Below are 21,157 nucleotides of genomic sequence, written 5' to 3' on the forward strand. Positions count from 1 at the left end.
TTCGCAAAGAAGACAAAACTGAGTCTTCATTTTTTTTTTTTTTCGTTTACAATGAAGGTGCTTCAAAAGTACAGAGCCACAAGTTTAAAAATAAAAGGCTACACTCTAGAATAAGATTTATGATAATCTCCCTTCTTAATTCCAGAAACACCGTTGGCGTACTTACCTAAATTTGAGGCGCCCATGTGCATTACTTCTACCCGAACAACTTGAGCCTGAAAGTTTTGGAGCAAAAATTTAAGCAAATGCACATTCAGCAAAAGTAAATTACAGTACCTAGAAAAACACTTCCCCAACTGCCACCCCTTGTAAGAACCCTAACATATTCACAACCTGCGCCCTTCTGGAAGGATTAAATTTGCAGGTGCCATATCTGCTAAGGAAAGTAAAATGCAATTCCTAGAAAGACAACTGCCATCAGTACCAACAAAAACCCCTACTAAATTCACAGAACTTACAGCATTTGATGCTAAAGATAGAAGGGCGCAATATTCTAGAACAGCTGGTACTAAGTATTGAATCCTATCTCACCTCTCACCAAAAACCTTATCTAATAAAGTTAAAACTTCATTATCAGAGGGGAGCACTAATGCCTTATGCCTATATTGAACCAAAAGAAGACAGTGACAAGATTCAGACAGCTCGGCTTGATTGAAGAGTAAGGCAACTCACCATACTTAACTCCAATATACCAATTCAGTATCGATTATATGCCTTTGCATAATCCTCATGCCTCTGGCGCTGGAAGTCACTGTAAGTGTCATGAGGCCTTGAAGAAGTATAGTTATCCATAGGGTTTGGGTACCTTCCCCTTGAATCCACTGGTATACCAGCTCCACCAACATAGTGAGGATTGCCCACAGAGTTATCATACTCAGGATAACTGGTTTGCTTATAACCACCAAATCCTGGTGTGGAGATTTGTTGGTGAGCCCGTTGCTGCCTCCTCTGGGCATCAAGTTGAAGAAACTCCTCCCACTGCTTCGCATGTGTTCCCCTAAGGACAGCCAATTGCTTCATGTAACTCTCCCTCATCTCTCTCAAAGCCTTAAATAATTTTTTTTTTTTTTTAAAATAAACATACAAGTCAGCAAGAGTTAGAGAAGAAAAATATCTATTACCAAACCATAAGTAAAGAGGACAAAATCAGTTTGTTACAAACAACAATGAAAGATCAACATAACCTAACAAACATTGCTTCATAAGAATTTTGAAAGTAATGGGAAGCAGAAGAATCATTCAAAACCAGAGAGAGAGAGAGAGAGAGTGACAGGCTAAGCTGTTTTCTTCAGACATCTTAAATATTGTGCTACTCAATACTCAACATGCCCATAAACTAGTAATCATTTGGGAATAATAATAATAACAACAACATAATAGAAAGAAACATACACACCTCGCGATGCTTGTAGTTCTCTTCATCTTCTTCTTTGTCACGTATTCTTCCAAGTTCCATAACCTCCCTCTTATATTCCAACTCTAATTCCTCTAACGTTAGCGGGACAGAAGAATGATCAAAATTACGGCCAGATTGCATGTCAGATCCTCGCCTTTCAGAATCCCATCCATCAGTTCTGTAAGCCCCCATGCTTTGACTATGACAATCATATGAACTATATGAGTTGCTCACATAAGGAAGGCGTGCTGGAGATTTTGAATGGCTTGAACGACCTCTGGCTCCATCATTACCATAAGCTTCAGCAAAGGAAGAGCATGTTAAGCACTTCAATTTGATTAGATAGATGGCAGCTTTAACTACGCAACCTATCTCAAATTCTCTTAGTGAACCCATCTGAAGCAAACAAGTCTGGATATGCTTTCAGTAAATAATATCTTTTTGGAGACAATCCCATCAATTCAGACCCACCCCTGAAAGTAACTTCATAATCGGACAGAAAATTCTTGAAGATAATAACTTACCTCTTGCTGCAAACAAAATCACAAGCAACAAGCAGCATTATTAAAACATTTGAAGGAAAAACTGGATATTAATAGAACATGTGGTAGAATTTTGTAGGCCTAACAAGCTACGAGCATGGGATTACCAGCTTCCTATTGACGCCGAAAATGTATGCTATGCTGTCCCTACCTTGTGGGGAACCCCTTCCTGGCTTCTGTAGATCCTCACGAACACGATCTTCCACAAACTTATCCTGTCTGGAAAACCTTGGTTGTATGTAGGATTGATTGCGTGGGCTGGGAATAGACCTCTGGGAATCAGATCGTCCAAACCTTGAGCTAACAGGGCTCCTCCGCTCAGGAGACCTAGACCTGCTCATGCGAGAACTAGAGGAACCTTTTTTTTCACCCTCTTCTTTAATTTTGTGCACCGCATCCACACCTTTTTTCAGAATCAACCTATCCTTACCACTGACAATGATGAATTTCTCCTCTACTTTGATTTTGCAGCCAATATCCTTTTCAATCTTTTGAATCACTTTCTCCGTGAAAAGTGCTTTTACATGTTTCTCCCTGGCAGGAACTCTTTCAAAGAAATCCTGAGACTTACGATTCGCTCCAAGAGTTGATGGGCATCCCTACACATACACCAAATGGCAAATCACAATTACTAATAGAAATATTAATATATATACAAGTTGCCGGGAAATCTTTGATTTGAGGGGGGGGGGGGGGGGGGGGGGTGGAGTGGAGATGAAAAGCCAAACAACAAAAGATAAGGGAATTTTTAGCAGTACATCTTTATAAATGTAAAGATGACGCATGAGGGAACTCAATGCCCAAGAAAGGCAATTAAATTACAGCAACTCTAGTGCTACACAGAGAACCACTGTTAGAGGCAGTTCACTTGTGGAAAACGGCCCCTGTTTTCTGAAAAATGTTTCTATAGAAAACAGAAAATTTAGAAAATGCATTCAAATCACAAAAATTTCTCATTACCAAATAGAAAATTCAATTTTCTAGATTTCCAACTTTACATTGTGAAATGGAAAACAATAAAAAGTTGTTTTCCAATGCCTAAAAAAAACAAAAAAAAAAGTTGTTTTCCAAACTTAGATCACTTTTACATATAGAAAATGAAGTTTTCCTCAGTCAGTCTGTCATGAACCTACGGTTCATAACAGGCTTAGGAGGTAATTGGGGAAGATAGATAGGAAGAGATATGGGGGATGTTAGGGAAGAACAGAACAGAGAGGGAAAGATCAAGAGTGATTAAAGAGAAATTGGAGGGAGATTGAGAGAATTCAAAAGAGGGAAATGAGAGATTTCAATTATCAATTCAAAGATGATCCTTCTCCTACAGCAGTGGCTTATTTATAGCCTCACAGCCATTGCACTCATGTGCAATACAACCACTCATATGCAATACAACTGTAATCCTAATAAGTATTATATCTTTATTACAATATTGCCCTCTATTACCCTAGGAATATGACAATTCCCCCCGCCTTGAAACATTTCTTGTCCCCAAAAAATGCCAAACCTCCACAGCTTCTAGTATGCTTTTTCCTTCTCTTCCACAGCTTGGATGGAGAAGCTTTGAAAAACCTTTGTATGCATAACAAATTTGCAGTGGTTCTCATGTCCTTGAATATTTCATCACCCTTCGCGATGATATCCGCAAGCGCCTTTACATGCAGCAATGTAGAAGTATCAAATCTAGGAGTTGCTCCAACAATTCTGGTTGTAACAAGAATGAACAGAGCAGCAGGAGCTTTGTTCTCCACCGCAAAACTCTTGGCTTCCTTAGCTGAAATCTTATTAGGAATTTATTTCCCGAAGCCATGCTCTCTTGCATTTCAAAAACAGTATTTTGCTTTATCGGTACAAAACTATAACCCTCCTTGAGAGTTGGCATTGTCCAACTTATGCAAAACCTCATTTCCGACCATACAGCTTGAATCAATTCTTTTTTGTAGCTGTCCTTCAATTACAAGTTGTCCCCATACTTCCTTATCAAATCCATACACCTTCACAACATTATAAGATATCCCAGCTAAATACATACCTCCAAATATCCCATTTCCAACAATAGTAAGGGACTCAAATTTCCTTGCCCTTGCTGTCCGGACATACTGGTTGCATAGAGAGTGAAGCTATCTAATGAGACAATAACCCTGGCCAGAATATCAGTTGCAAGGAAGCTATCTTCATAGCAGTTCCCTTTCCCAATCTGATTTATAACTTGTTTTTCAACCGAGTCATCAACTTTCTGCCCTTGAAAAACGTGGTTCACACCAATCTTCTTTCATCTTCGGAATCCTGAGTTTCCATTGACTTGTTTGCTTCATTTACAGTGCCAACTCCCTTAATATTGGCTGAAATTTCCGTCAGAATCTTTGGATTACATACAAACAATTCAGCAACTCCTCCTTCCTTGTGTTTGCTGGAGTTTCCCTCTATATGAACTTCTCTTTCAACAATTTCATATTGTTCTTTTGCCTTTGCTGCCCTATTAATCTGTTCATCACAGATTCCCTTTGGATAATGCCATTCATCACCAATATCATCACTAATGTTGCATTCCTCCTTGATAATTCTGCTGGAATCAGTATACTTCTTCCACTCCACATTGGAAATAGGTAGTGAATCCGTTTCTCAACTTCTTGCTTTCTCCTTCGGCTGCTCCATTTTAAGGAAGTCTCCTTTGTTAAAACTCTCACGATAATCTTCAAAGAATTCAGCCAGAAAACTGTAATGATACTTCTTAGTTAGTATCATTGCAAACTCTTGCAATTGTTCGTGTAGCACCCGGCCAAATTCCTTGCTTGATTCATGTACCACACTTCTTGTTCCCTTGTCAACTCGGCTGGACTCCTTCTCCAACTTCTTTTCCCATGCAAAAGACTTCTGGCCAAACTCCCCTTGATATCTACCTCCAACTGAAATTGCGGCATCCTTCTGCTGCAAGTTAAGCTCCCATGGTCTCATGCATGCTTTGCCCGTCATGGTAGAAATCTTACGAGTCGGACAAGCCACAGGCCAAGAACTCGAAGCTCTGTCCATCCTAAATCCCCACACTTCCATTTTGTAACTGTCTCACCCAATCACCTCTAAAATTGATCCAATAAGTGGCAAATGGCAGCCACTGTTCTGCTTTAAGGTCAAGTCTATTGTAGCAGCAAAAAAAGTCGCACAATTACAACAACTTGATCGGCCTTCTAGAGTCCTTTAGATAGCCATCAAAAGTGAAGATTGAGCGCTACCGTGGTCAACTTCACAACCGAGATCGTCGTAGTCGAAGAATTGATCTCGATCTCTTGGTGCTCCCAGTTTTTTGTAATCTCCTTAATTTCCGATAGTCAAGATTCGTGCATCGAAATCAATTGGCCAAGCTATCTTCCAATTCCAAGCCTCGAACATCAGCCGACCTCGCCTCCTTGTGCGCCGGACTCATTTCTTCTTGTACGCCGAACTCATTTCTCCTTGTGCGTCAGAATCAATTCTGAGATTCAACTGGGGATCTCCTGGTTGCTTCTTTGTCTAGAACGCCCAATTCACCGGAATAACTGTAATTGCACCAAAAGAAAAAATTGAAGGCTAAGGTTCTACTCCAAGAGTCACCCATGCCTTAGTCTTCTCGTTTGCTCACTTTTATTATTGCCTCACCTCCATTCACTGGAAATCACTGCTCCAAGAATTGAACAACCTTCCGAATCGATGGAATTCTGCCAGATCGTCGAAGTTTTCCCACTGGAATCGTCTGGGCTGCTCGCCTTCCTTGAGCGACTGTGATGCAATCAATGAAATTCTACGAAATTGAGAATTCGATGGTTGCAGTAGCTTACAATTTGGCTCCCAAATCCGCTGAAGCTGGGTCACTTTGATCTGCCTCACATTCAAAATCGCAACTGCAGCGACTCGAAAAAATAGCAACAAATCAACCTACTGCTCCGAAATTCAATAATCAAACCTTCCACTTTTCTTCCACAACCGAGGTCGCCTTCCTTGATCGAACAACCTTCCAAATTTTTTCAAGCCGAGAGCCACTCCTCTGTCGAACTAACTGGAACTAAATTCGCTGAATTCAGTTCGCTCCACCTAACGTTCACACCTACTGTCATTGATCGACTCAATTGTTTGATCAAAACTACTACTGCTTCTGATTTCCGTGGTCGTCTTCAAAATCCGATAACCAGTCCTTGTGTTGGACAGGAACCGTCAATTCCTGTCGGAAATTAATCAACAAGAAAAACCGTCGAGGAACGATGCTCTGATACCATTAGTCATGAACCTAGGGTTCATAAAAGGTTTAAGAGGTAATTGGGGAAGTTAGATCGGAAGAGATATGGGGGAAGTTAGGGAAGAACAAAACATAGAAGGAAAGATCGAGAGTGATTAGAGAGAAATTGGCAGGGGATTGAGAGAATTCAAGAAAGGGAAATGAGATATTTCAATTATCAATTCAAAATGATCCTTCTCCTACAAGGCTACAACAGTGGCTTATTTATAGCCTCACAGCCATTGCACCCATGTGCAATACAAATGTAATCCTAACAAGTATTATATCTTTATTACAATATTGCCCTCTATTGCCCTAGGAACATGACACAGTCTTGGCCTTCCTCATGGTCACATCCTTTCCTCCCACAGCCCTATGCTTCCTCAACCTTCCTCTTCTTCTCAAAGAGAAAAATTTCCTCACAACCTATTGTTAAATAGTCACCCCCCCCCCCCAACCCCCCTTCTCTCTCTCTCTCTCTCTCTCTCTCTCTTACTTCACAACAATGCTTTTTTCATTCTCTGTGTGAAGACATTTGTTTTAGATTAGTTTCTCTACTTAGTTTTTTTCCTTGTTGATAAATCTGTTAGCATTTTTCCCTAATGTAATAGGTGTTTGTTAGGTTGTTTTAAAGCTGACCCGAAGGGGTTTATTTCGGTCAGGGTGGGCAGTTGGTTGTAACTGTCTTGCCCGCCTCTATGATCTATAAATAGGGGCTGGGAGGGCTCGGAAATAGCATGGAAACATTGGGATATCTTGAGAGGGTTGAGCGAGAATGTGCTAGACCGAGAGAAGGGTTATTTTGTATGTTCTCTTGGGGTGTTCATCTCTGTTTAGTCTAGGATTTTTAGATTGAGGGAAAGAGAGGTATTTTCTAGTGCGTGTAATCGTTGTAAGGATTCAAGATAGTGGAGTTTTCATGGGCCCAAGCCAGTCTGGATGTAGGTCTCATTTATGAGACTAAACCAGGATAAAATCTTGTGTCTCTTGTGTGGTTTGTTGCTGTTTTGTGTTCCTATTTCTTGTGTTTTCTGTCGAGTGTTGTGTATCTTGATATTTGGGGGTATAATCAGTGAGTTCTTGGAGGGATAGTTTGTTGTGTGTGTGGCAGTCTTAAGTACAACAATTTGGTATCAGAGCGTCGGGTATCAGCTCCAGCAATTTTTCCAAGATTCTCAAGAAACCAAAGCCATCTTTGGTAGGCGATTATGGCACCCTCATCGGCCACTCAATATGATGTGGAGAAGTTCGACGACAGCAATGACTTTGGTCTCTGGCGGATCAAAATGGAAGCACTGATGTGCAGTCTTGGATTGGAGAAGGCAATCGAACAAGAGGTAACTACCGAGGGAAGCTCTAAAGGTAAGGATCCTAAAACCATGTCTTTAGAGGATAAGGAAATCAACAAGAAAGCATACAACATGCTTATCTTGAGTCTTGGAGACAAAGTTCTCCGAGAAGTATCAAAATTAAAATCAACCGCTGAAATATGGATGAAACTGGAGTCTCTTTACTTAAAGAAGACTTTATCCAATAGGCTGTATTTGAAGGCTAAATTCTTCACATATAAGATGCAAGAAAATCAAAAACTCCAAGAGCATCTAGATGAATTCAATAAGTTGTGTCTTGACTAAGAGAATATAGGAGTAAACTATGAGGAAGAAGATAGAGACCTAGTTCTTCTTTAATCATTGTCTAAGTCTTATGAAAACTTTGTAGATATTCTACAACATGGCAGGGACAAGCTATCTTTAGAAGATGTAATAGGAGCCCTAAACTCAAAGGAATTGAGAATAAAAATGGATGTAAAATCCACCCCTAGTGATGCCCTAACCCTAAGGTCTAGGAGTACCAAAAAGGACTCAAAAGGGAAAAAGGGAAAGTCTATATCAAAGTCTAGGAATGGTAAGGGCCCTATTAAATGTTATTACTGCTAGGAGGAGGGGCATATCAAGAGATACTGATCTAAAAGAAAGAAAGACATGGTTGAAAAGAAATCATCCAATGGTGGAGCAAACCTAGTTGATCTTGGTTATGACAGTTCGGAGGCCATGACTGTCACAGAAATGGCTGGTAATAATAGTTGGGTGATGGATTCGGGCTGTTCATTCCACATGACCCCTAGGAGGCATTGGCTGCAAAATTATAAAGAAATAAATGGGGGTAAGGTCTTGCTAGGCAATGACCATGAGTGTAGTGTTGCTGGAGTAGGTGATGTATGATGGCACCTATAGGACCCTCACAACAGTTAGGCATGTGCCCGATCTCAAGAAAAACTTGGTTTCCCTTGGAGAATTGGCAAGAAATGGCCTAAAGTTCAAAGGAGAAGGTGAAGACATAACAGTGACAAAGGGGTCACTTGTCTGCATGAAGGCTAAACTGCAAAATGGCATTTATATCTTGCAAGCCTCTACCTTATGTGATGAGGCTGCAACAGTGAGTAGTAAATCCCAAGATTTGGCAAAGTTGTGGCATCTAAGGATGTCACACATAAGTGAGCAAGGGCTCAAGGAGTTAGCTAAGCAAGGGATTCTAGAAAATAGCCAAGTCTCAGTTTTGTCCAAATGTGAGTCTTGCATTTATGGAAAGGCAGCAAAACTTAGGTTTAATAAGACTGCCATTCACTCATCTAAGTCTATCTTGGATTAAATTCACTCGGATTTGTGGGGGCTAGCCCAAACCCCAACCCATGGAGGCTCTAAATATTTCCTTTCTATCATAGATGACTATTCTAGAATGTTGTGGGCTAATGTGCTAAAAACTAAAGATCAAACTTATGGGACCTTTAGAAATTGAAAGACAATGGTAAAAGCTCAAATGGGCAAGAAAATTAAAACCATTAGGACAAATAATGGGCTGGAATTCTGCAATAAGGAATTTAGTGAAATGTGCAATGAAAATGGCATAATTAGGCACTTAACAGCGCCTGGAAATCCCCAGCAAAATGGGGTGGCTGAGAGGATGAACCGGACCCTTTTAGAAAAGGTAAGATGCATGTTGTTTCATACACATTTGCCTAAAATCTTCTGGGGTGAAGCAATATCCACTGCAGCCCATATTCTCGACAAGACCCCTTCTAAAGTCATAAATTTACAAACCCCTTATGAAAAATGGACTGGCCATAAGCCTAGTCTTGCCCACCTTAGGGTATTTGGGTGCTTAGCCTATGCTAATGTGAAGCAAGGCAAGCTTGAACCTAGGGCTAAGAAATGTCTCTTTATAGGTTACCCAACCGGAGTGGAGGGGTATAAGCTATGGAACCTTGAACCAGAAGAACCTAGGACCATAATCACAAGGGATGTGACATTTGATGAGTCAACTACCATAAGCCTAAGCAAAAATGAAACCCAGAAGGATCTAGGTGAAAAGAAGGACTCAATGAAGGTAGACATTCATGGAATAGAGTCTGAAATAAATGAAATAGAGCATGAACCAGACCTGGATCAAAATGATCAGTTTCAAGATGAAGAGTAGAATGCTGAAACATCTCAATATGAGAAAGAAGAGGCTGACAATGATGCTGATTCCAACATTGGAGATCTGCCAAACCCTGATAGGTATAGTGTGGCTAGATATAGGCAGCCTAGAGTCCGTAGGCCACCACTAAGGTTTGGCTACTCAAATTTAGTAGCCTATGCTCTAAATAGTGCCTCCAAAATTTCTATAAAAGAGCCTCAATCCTATGACCAAGCTATAGCATCCAAGGATTCCCAAAAATGGATAGAAGCCATGAAATCAGAAATATCTTCCCTTAAGAAAAACCAAACCTGGGAATTGGTAGAGAAACCTAAAGGGAAAAGAATTGTAAGTTGTAAATGGCTGTACAAAATAAAAGAAGGGGCTGGTGAAAATTCTAAGCCTAGATTCAAAGCTAGGCTAGTTGCTAGAGGGTTTACTCAAGTCCAAGGGGTCGATTATAATGAAGTTTTCTCCCCAGTTGTAAGGCATGCATCAATAAGGGTTCTGCTGGCCATCACTGCTCAATTAGACTTGAAATTGGAGCAGATAGATATTACTACAGCTTTCCTTCATGGAGAGTTGGAGGAGAAGATATATATGAACCAACCTAGAGGTTTTGAAGTTAAGGATAAGGTGGAGAAAGTTTGTTTGCTCAAAAAGTCTCTCTATGGGCTAAAACAATCTCTTAGGCAATGGTATCGCTGATTTGATACTGTTATGATAGGCCAAGGATATTCAAGATGCTCCTATGACTATTGTATGTATCTTTAAGCACTTATCTCCTAGCATTTCTATATATTTACTGTTATATGTGGATGACATGCTTATTGCAAGTCAATCCCTTAGAGAAATTCAGCAACTTAAGCATAAATTAAAAGCTGAATTTGAAATGAAGGAGCTAGGTGAGGCTAGAAAAATTCTAGGGATGGAAATCTCTAGGGATAGACAGCATAGAAAAATATTCTTATCTCAAAAATCCTATATAGAAAAGTTGCTATCTAGGTTTGGTATGGCTGTTTCAAAGCCAGTGAGTGTGCCATTTGCACCTCATTTTAAGCTATCTTCAAAGCAGTCCCCTGAAGATGAGGTGGAGAGAAAGGAAATGGAGAGAATTCCATACTCAAGTGCAGTTGGCAGCCTGATGTATGGCATGGTGTGTACCCGCCCTGACCTAGCTCATGAAATGAGTGTAGTCAGCCGTTTCATGGCAAACCCAGGTAGACCCCATTGGATGGCTGTAAAATGGATGCTTAGATATCTAAGGGGCACTGGCAAGAATGTATTGTCCTATGGTGGAGCTAAGATAGGAGAAAAACCTAGCATTCTAGGCTTCTCGAATGCAGATTATGCTGCTGATCTTGATAAGCGTAGGTCCACAACTGGTTATGCGTTTAAGTTGTGGAATTCCTCTATTAATTGGAAGTCTAGTCTCCAACAAGTGGTAGCTTTATCCACTACCGAGGCTGAATATATAGCAGTTGCTGATACAATTAAAAAGGCTATGTGGCTTAGAGGGCTAGTGGGAGAGCTTCTAGGTTTAGAGGTTAAAGTCTCTTTGATGTGTGATAGTCAAAGTGCTATACATTTATCAAAGAATCAAGTTCACCATGAGAGGACAAAACACATAGACATTCGGTATCATTTTATTAGGGATATCATTGAAAATAAACTTGTTGGTCTAATCAAAGTTGCAGGTGAAAATAATGCTGCAGATATATTTACTAAAGTTGTTACAGTTTCAAAACTTCAACAACATATCAAGCTACTGAATATTATTCCAGATCATAATTGAAGGTGGAGCAGGGGTGCAGGGAGCTAAAGTGCAGTGAATCTAATTCAAATGGGTGGAGAATTGTGAAGACATTTGTTTTAGATTAGTTTATGTACTTAGTTTTTTTTCCTTGTTGATAAATCTGTTAGCATTTTTCCCTAACGTAATGGGTGTTTGTTAGCTTGTTTTAAAGCTGACCCGAAGGGGTTTATTTCGGTCAGGGTGGGCAGTTGGTTGTAACTGTCCTGCCCGCCTCTATGATCTATAAATAGGGGCTGGGAGGGCTCGGAAATAGCATGGAAACATTGGGATATCTTGAGAGGGTTGAGCGAGAATGTGTTAGGCCGAGAGAAGGGTTATTTTGTATGTTCTCTTGGGGTGTTCTTTTCTGTTTAGTCTAGGATTTTTAGACTGAGGGAAAGAGAGGTATTTTCTAGTGCGTGTAATCGCTGTAAGGATTCAAGATAGTGGGGTTTTCATGGGCCCAAGCCAGTCTGGATGTAGGTCTCATTTATGAGCCTGAACCAGGATAAAATCTTGTGTCTCTTGTGTGGTTTGTTGCTGTTTTGTGTTCCTGTTTCTTGTGTTTTCTGTCAAGTGTTGTGTATCTTGATATTTGAGGGTATATTCAGTGAGTTCTTGGAGAGATAGTTTGTTGTGTGTGTGGCGGTCTTAAGTACAACACTTTGTTTGTGATCTTAGTCTTCCACAGGATCCTATTGTTGTCAAAACTAGAAAATCTAAATTGCGGTTGTAATAAGCTTGAAGCAATACGTACACACTACACAGATCTTTTTACATTCACATTTTAAAATGATAGCTTGATTAATTTGAAGAATTGTAAATTTATTGATAAATAATCTAATTAAGGAAACAACAAAGTAAGAAGATAACTAAAACATCTGAAAAACATGTCTTACAAAGATGTTTCTCAGCTTTCTAAATTTTGTGTATACTACAAAATGACTATATTTGACGTGTTTTCTAATTTTCTAAAGTAGAGAAATTATATATTTGACATTTGAGCACCTTTTCCAATTTATCTGTAAAGAATGAAAATTAAAAAGAAGTAAAAAATTAGAAATGTTTTTCTATGACTAAACAACCCCTTAGGCATCCCAATGTCGTATTATAGAATGATTCAATTCCTATATTATGCAAGAATCCCACTGAATGGTATGGCTCAATAGGCAAAATAAAGATGCTAAATTTTGGGTTTGAGATCCTATGTCACGGCTAAGATGCCATTCACCACCATAGGAAAGAAAGAAATAATCACAAAAACGTTTTGAGAATAAAACAACATACCAATTCTTAATCCCACCAAGTGGGGTCAGCAAAATAAACGTTGGCTTGTCACTATAACTCATGTCATGCCTAAAAGTTTCTCACCTAGTTTTTCTTGACCTCAAATTTCTTCTATCCTATCCACTCTCCTAACAAGAGCATATATTGGTCTTTCTTACATGACTAAACTATCTTAACCATGTCTCACACATGTTATCCTTAGTAAGAGTTAATTCAACCTTATTATAGATACCTCAATTATAATTTTATTCTTCTATAGCCAAATGTACAAGAAACTTGTCATTTCTTGAGAATAAAAGAATAAAAATAAACTGACACTAAATCACCACAATCAACACCATAAATTCAACTAGTTAGAACCACAGAAAAGAAATAAACATGCCAAAAGTATTATTGCAGAAAACTCAAATCCAGGGTTTACCACACATCCTATGAAGAGACTAATTCAGAAAGCATTTGGAGACAAAGCCAACAATACCTGAGTAAAATGACCTGACTCTCCACATATTTTACAAACCATTTCTTCTTCTTTTCTCTTTTTCCAGTTCCTCTCTGTAGCTTTAGATTTAGCCTCCCAGACCTTAGCTTCTCTGCTTGTAAAATCGGTAGGGACAGCATTAGGGTCATAAGGTTCCTCTTCATCTTCTGAACTTGCATGGGACCTTTTGTTGGTTTTTGCTTTGTCTTGAACATTTGCAGCATTAGAACCCAAAGGGCCAGTATATTCCTTGTAAATTTCACTGAAATCATCGTCAGCATCTGCATCTGGTGAATTTGCCATTTAAGTGACACCAATTAGATATCAACCCTGCATCAGAAAACATATCCAGTGACTTGCCACCCTTATCAAAAGAAGTGAACTAAATATATAAGCAAATGTCATGACTCTAGGAGCAATAGATGGGCAATATTATAATAAGGTTATAATAGTTTGTTAGGAAATATTTTGCAATTTGATAGAAGCACATGGGTGTTGTTACGAATTCAGTTAGCAGCCAGCTATGCCTATAAAAGGGCTACTGTAAGAGGATGGGATACTATGTGAAATAATATTAAATTCCTTTCCTTCTAACTAACTCTATCCCTCTCTCGATTCTCTTTGATTTCTCCATTCTTTTCTGCTAATTTCTCTCCCTCCTTTCAATTCTCTCATTCCAATTTCCCCCTTAACTCTAGTCTCAACCCTAGGAAACCCTAGAAATGTGACAAATGGTATTAGAGCCAATCGATTCTCGGCTATGACTCCTACAATTCATAGTAGTTCTTGGCTCGGAATTGAAGGTGAACTGAGCCAATCATCCACAGCTGTGAACCCTGGTCGTTCTTGTTCAACTTTTGAAGACGAAACATGTCAACGATCATCGGCTAAGAAATCTAGAAGTTTCCAACAGTGATTTAAGGTTTAGATTATGAAGGCAAGTGAAGGCGAAACAGACCCAGACAACTTCAACAGTGATTTTGGAGCGATTGGATTTGGGTCGTCATAGGTGACTGAGGCAATTCAATGAAGCAAATTCCAGTCAATCCTCAACTAGATTCCGGCAATCTGTGGTAGTTGAATTTAGGCATCGAGTCACAATAGGCGATTCAAGCCACAAAGCAACACCCAGACGAACTCTCACAAAGTTACATCCGAGTCGCTGGTCCTCGACTACAGATTTGAGATAGTAGTGAGAAGGGAAGCACGGTCAAAAGTGGATCTGACAAATTGACAAAGCCGAGCCAGGCGGTTCCCAATCAACTCTTGGTTCAACTTGAAGGAAACGAAGAGTCGGTGATCCTCAACCATTGAATTGCGATTGAGGCGAGCAAACTTGAAGATATTAGGGACATATCTATCCTGCTGAAACTACCGGAATTTACGGAACAATCTCCTGAAACAGACTCAGAATTTGAAAGCGAGTACCAAAAACGGGTGCAACAAGCAATTCATGAGGCGCTATCCGAGTCGATTCCTTTGGGGTTATGGAGCAGTTCTGTGACCTTTGACTTCTCCTACTCCACTTGTTCAAGGTCCCACATTGAAGGCGAAAGTAGATCTATTGCTTAGCAATTCAATTCGATTGGAAATTGTAGGCAAGTAGCTTACTAGTGATAGGCGATTCAGGAGGTTGAATCAATTCAATAGCCTAGCTGTAATTCCGATTAGAATTTAAAGGTTGATTCAAATATAGCCGACTGTTAGCGGCCATTCCAGAAGCATATTAGGGTTGCAGAACTAGGAGCAACAATTACACTGGCTTGTGTTTGTTGAATTAGGTTCCAATGAAAAAAAAAAAAAAATAGCCCCAGAATAAGATTTCAAATAGGTCCTTAGAAGCTGATCAAGAGGCTATTACAAAGGAAGATTTTCAAAGGAAATTAAATTGTGGAGATGGTTGTGGAAGTGCACAGTCGAGGGAGAAAACACTCAAGAAGGAATGGGTTGCAACAAGAAATGAATTTGATAACCTCAAACGAAAGCTGGACAACTTGATGATTCTATTCTCATAGAAATTTCAAGTTAGTGCTCTTGTTGAATGTTATTCAAGGAGTACTCTTCTTCCTTAAATTAACTTAGAGATGAATTCAATAACCTAATGCAAAAAGGGTTAGTAATGGATTATAAGGTCAAATTTGAGGAATTGAAAGCGCTGATGCCTAATTCTCAACCAACCTTGAAGGACTCTTACTTTGTGTTGAAATTCATTGATGGTCTTTAAAGATGCGTTGAGACCTATTATGAGAATGATGTGTCTTGCCATGGTAGAACAAGCAACGGAGAAGGCGAGGCTTCATGAAACGGCATTGGAATCCATTTCTAGAATCCACAGGTGGTAGCCTGACAGTTATACTAAGAGCAACCAACAAATTGGAGGTATTCCTAAGACTGCTGAGGCCCTAAGATTCATACTAGTTGTTGCAATAAGTGAGGAAAGACCTAAAATGGAGCAGGTCATTCAATATGACAAGGGAGGAAGGGCAACTACAAGAGGAACAAAACACTGATTCATTGATGATGCCAACTAACAGTCAAACTGAAGATGAGGTGAACCAGAATCCAGATCCTGCAGAAAGTGCTAGAGTTTCTTATGTTCATGCTGGCCAAGTTGGTACCTACTTTTACTCTGCACTGAAAATTGATGAAAAATGGCCAAAGATTGATGAAAAGGCTAACATGTACAGCTTAAGGGTTGTCTCCTTTCCACAGCTAAATAGGAGTGCTGTCAAACTTTTGATTCATGGGGGAGACAAGATTGAGCTTAGCCACAAACTGCAATTACCCTTTGTGATTTGGGTTGTTGCAAACCAAAAATCATCTCCCAAACATTATGAAATATCATATGTTTATTGGAGAGCAATTTGGTACGGGGCAGGAATAAAGGTAAAGCATAAGCAGAGCTTTTATCTTAGCTAGGCCCTTCGCATCCTCTGTCATCTAGATGAGAAGAAAGTTAAAAAGAATAGTAATAAGATGACAACTTTGACAGGAACTCAATCTTACAGAAGCAGCTGTTGTGTTTGCCCTGAGTTTGAGCGATAGGAGATTAGTGAAATGTTGGTGATTTATCAGCTGGAAGTTAGAACAATTAGGTTTCAAATTAAAAGTGTAATTTACTTAGTTTTTGGGGTCTAACTATAATATACCAAAGTCAGTTAGTTACATTGGGGTGTTCGCCCTTTCTATAAATAAGAGGGCAGGGGGCAGTTGAGAGAACCAAGAGGGAGTTTTTCTATCCATCTTTGATCAAGTGATGTTTCATTGGGAAAAGAGAGGCTAAGTGATAACGATCTAGTTCTTGTATATTCTTGAGATAATGATAGGTTCATACTCGGGGATATATAGATGAAAGGAGAAAAGCTTGATGTACTGATCATATTTTCGATTGAATAAAGATTGCTCTGTGGGTATTGGACTGCTAGATGTAGGCTTGCCTAAAGGCATTCCGAACCAGGATAAATCTAGATCTTTGTGGTTTGATCTTTTCGTCTATTGTTCTTATATTTTCTTATGCTATAACTGATTATTTTTGCCTTTCTAATTTCGTAAGTGTGTAAGGATTTGTGTGGAAGTTTCTTCTCGTTGTTCCTGGTTTGTAAGTCCTAACAACAACAACAGCTGTAAACAAGTTGTAGACAAACGGACTAAGATTCTATGCAGTTGTAGACAAGGACCTTCCTAGGCTACGAAGTGCCCTTCTTACTGACAGGCTTACACGCAAGGCACTTGATGAATGGTCAGAGCTCTTCAACTATTTAAGAGTGGAGAAGTGAGAACTAAGTGTTTGTTGATGCCCTAATGCCACCAATTGAGGAATGTCATAGTGATTACCAATCAATTCCTCTAGGTATTGTTGAGGTGGATATCGGACCATTTAGATATGATGGAAGTACTAGTGTACTAGTTTGTTCTAGAGGAGGAGCTGGCTTATTGGGAGAATACATGGAACTAGTCATTGAGCTGTGGGAGCAGAACATTAGGGCTGAACAAAGATACTACCATGTAGTTGGGAAGATGTTGAGAGAAAAGGTTGTTGCCGGACTAATAATTGCTACCATGCACTGGCATAGTTCATGTATGAAGACCCAAGACATTGCTAGGACTTACAAATCAGTAGGAAAAGATAACCTTTGCATGGAGATCTACGAAAACATTTTACAAGTGCAGGAAAAACAAAAGAGAACGAACATAAAAGCAAAGGGAAATGAGCCTAGAAGGAGAAAGAGAGAAAAATTGATCAAACAGACAGTGAGAATGAGAATTGGATGAAGAAACAACAGCTCAGCGATAATAAGTTCCTTGGGGAAAAGAAACCTCTCAAGGATGGGGGAATTATCATAACTCTGGGAGCAATAGAATGGCAATATTGTAATAGAGTTATAATAGTTAGGAGATATTTTGCACAATTTGTTAGGAGCACATGGGTGTTGTTATGAATTCAGCTATGCTTATAAAATGGTTAGTGTAAGAGGATGGGATATTATGTGAAATGATATTAAAATCCTTTCCTTCTAACTCTCTCTATCCCTCTCTCGGCTCTCTTTGATTTCTTCCTCCCTTTCTGCTAATTTCTCTCCCTCCTTTCAATTCTCTCATTCTGATTTCCCCCCTAATTCCAATCTCAACCCCAAGAAATCCTAGGAATGTGACAGCAAATAACAAAAAACACATGAGAAACTTATATGCAAGAGTTTTATTGTTAAAAAAAATGTCCTGATGGAAGGCGATAGATACAATTGCACCTTCATTTCAGGAGTGAGCAACAGTTCAATGCATAATAGTTTGTATGCACTAAGTAAAGGCATGCTGACTGGACAGTAGAACCAGTATTTCTATTTGTCAAGCATTTTGGCTTATACAGGTCCTACTGATTTTTAAGAAATCTTATTCACATTTAGATTCAAGATAAATTAGAAAACACCAGGTTTAGTACATAATTTTCCATAAGAGAAATAAGCTAATTAGCAATTTGGAAACCATAAATATCACCTTGCATGAAGAGAATTAAGTCATGAAGCAATTAGAACATTCCCAGAAACCAAGTAAACAAATAAAACTGTATACGAAGAACTAACCATTATTTCAGATTTCTATAATCAAAAGACTAATGTCTATGAATAGCACTTTAATAAGTCCATTTTATTGTTCTTGATGTTACAAATTAATAACTTTTCAAAGTAATCAAATGAAGTACAGAAGATTCAAGTAAATAAAATGAACAAATAATTGGGGTATGCAATGATGGATCAATTCATTCAACAAGATCCCTTCAAATCAGACCATGATGAACTGGAGTTCTCCAACCTACTATCCAGACGGTCAACTCCCACTGCCAACATATGTTCCATGGCATGTTTCATGAACAACTATGCCCCCATATCTTATGAAGATAAGAATGGACAGCATACGGTCAAATTAAGCTTGGGCAAATTAACCAGATAAAAATAACTTTGATATGGAGAGGGAGACTTTATAGAAAAGCCAGGTATCTAGTACCAGGGGCAGCAACTTGTGTGAAAAACACAAAAATAGATAAATAAAATCTGTGAATAAAAATGTTTTGGAGGAAAGTCCAGCTCTATTGAAAATACAACAAGATATCAAACTTTAATCCCACTATGTGTGGTTGGCCACTTGAATTCTAACTCACCAGTTATTTCTATTTATAGCCTTGCAGGCCCATGTAACTTATAATCTCATATCATGACTAACAGTCTCCTACCAAGTTTTTTTGGGTCTTGTTATGCCTCTTTTACCATAGGACTTGTTCCATTCCATCCACTTCTCATAAAAGAGCCTTTATTGATCTTCTTCCCATATGACTAAACCATCTAAACAAAATCTTATACATCTTATCTTCCATAAGAACCACTCCAACCATATTACAAATAACATCATTTCAAAAAAGAAAAGTCTAGTTACTTTGACAACATACTTTACACAATCAACTAGAAACATAAATGTACATGGATTTTTCTCTCTTCAAAATAAAAGAATAAAACCCTTTCCTCCAATTGCGAATATCATCCACCACAAGAATAACAAACTATAAGACGCAAGTGTTAATCAGCGAGGAAACGTGGCAGAAAGAAGTTACAGAACAAAGAGTTCACGGACAAAACAACCAAACAAGAACAAAACCAGTCCGTGTAACACTTTTTGGCCATTAGATGCAGTTGAAATCTCGAGGAACAAGTATCCTCCAGGAAAATTTCATCCAACAACGCATTTCTCCACCACCATCACTCCAAAACGAATCTAGGGTTTTCGCGAATCGAGTCGCCGATATGATACATCCGCCGCCTGTATCTATGCTTATGCTTCTACAGATAGCGGGATTCGACATTAGAGGACGACAGAAAAACTATAATAATTGATTCTCGTTACAGTTACATGTATTCCGACGTAGGACAATGAGTGCCAACAATATTCCGATACGAGCATATTACGCCATGATATGAGTGTCCGTGCCTCCACGGAAAGCATTTCAGGAGGAAAGACTGGACAGAACGTTACCTGGGAGGGACGACAGAGAGCGGCGAGCAAAGGCTGGAGCCGAAAGAAGCCGAAACAATGACGAACGGCTGGGCTAGTTTTAACCCTTCTCCGGATTCTGCTTCCTGTGTTCCCCTCTCGATGACTCTAAACTTTCTGTAATTACATCGTACGCCTCATTCTTCTATATTGGCAGAAACCCCCTAAACTTTCCCTATTCACACTTTACCCTCCTGTTGTTATAATTATAAAGTAAAATGTATAATATTTCAGTATTTGAAATTTTTAATAAATATTTTGAGGATTAATAACACCTATATGCATAAAATATTATTATATCTTCAAATAATCGGCCTTTTTGATATAAAATATTTTATTTGTGTCAACTTTTTACACATAATATTTTGCATAAAGTATTTTATAAACAAAAATATTTTAAGCATTTTATAAACAAAAATATTTTAAGCACGGGTAAATAATACAAAATCAAACAAAATCAAAATTCTCGAATTTAAAATATCTCATTGGTGAATCCTTAAGTGCCATAATTGAATTTCTTAAATAATGAAATTAGTTTGTATTATCAGATATTATCTTATTCGAGCATTTAGGCTTTCTCTTCTTAATATTTGATCGTAGAAGATTTTATTGAAACTTATATATATTTCATAATTAAAAAATTAAAATGAGACAAATATTTGATGCTAACAAATTTATAATTGCACGATAACCCTAACATTTAGAAAGTAACGATAAGTAATAAGCAAAATCAAATAATTTCTAAATCAAATAGTTGACAATGGCGAATGACACTTACTTACCAACAAAAATAAGATAATTTTCATACTTATATTGTAATTAATAAATTCGCCATATAATCGAGTATTTAATAACTCGTGAAGTTTATAGTGTGTCCTATTTGTTTTTCAATTTTTAGTTTTGAATTTTGAATTTATTTTTAATTTTCTGTTTTAATAGTCTATTTTAAAAAATTGAAAACGTGTTATTTTTGTTATTTTGAAAAATTATTTTTCAAAAAAAAAATTAGAAAACGCATTTTTTTTGAAATTTTGAAAAAAAAATTGTAATGATATTTTATTGAATAAATTTGATTATTCAGTAAATTATAAAATGTTTAATGTTAATATATTATTAAAAATATATATACATTTTAAAGTTAATAAATTTTGTAATATTTGTTCTCATTATAATAATGGCCCCGTTTGTTGTAGCTTAATTAAATAAATTATAGTTTATAACTTATTAAATTATAGCTTTTAAAACTTAAAATAAGTTGTGAACTTGTTTATTACAACTTATCGGAAGTTGTAGTTAAATAGTTGTGGTATTTGATATCATAAGTTGTAAAATAACTTATTTTTGTATAATTGTCCACAATACCTTTAATAGTTATAGAATGATAATTTAAAAATTAATTAATGTATATGTATAAGTTTAAAGT

At 38.0% G+C, this 21,157-nt stretch overlaps 1 protein-coding gene across 1 annotated transcript; it reads right to left on the reverse strand.

Moving 5' to 3' along the window:
• Positions 1–19,836, reverse strand: LOC127805049 (uncharacterized). Its single transcript, XM_052342222.1, has 6 exons — positions 19,717–19,836; positions 13,198–13,527; positions 2,090–2,537; positions 1,397–1,695; positions 673–1,047; positions 1–215 (listed from the first exon to the last, which is right to left on the reverse strand). Exons 2-5 carry the CDS (start codon positions 13,498–13,500, stop codon positions 697–699), a joined length of 1,401 nt encoding a protein of 466 aa, XP_052198182.1. The 5' UTR covers positions 13,501–13,527; positions 19,717–19,836; the 3' UTR covers positions 1–215; positions 673–696.
• Positions 19,837–21,157: the final 1,321 nt, after the last annotated feature.

Source organism: Diospyros lotus, chromosome 1 (assembly GCF_014633365.1).
Source record: "Diospyros lotus cultivar Yz01 chromosome 1, ASM1463336v1, whole genome shotgun sequence".
NCBI classification, from domain to species: domain Eukaryota; kingdom Viridiplantae; phylum Streptophyta; class Magnoliopsida; order Ericales; family Ebenaceae; genus Diospyros; species Diospyros lotus.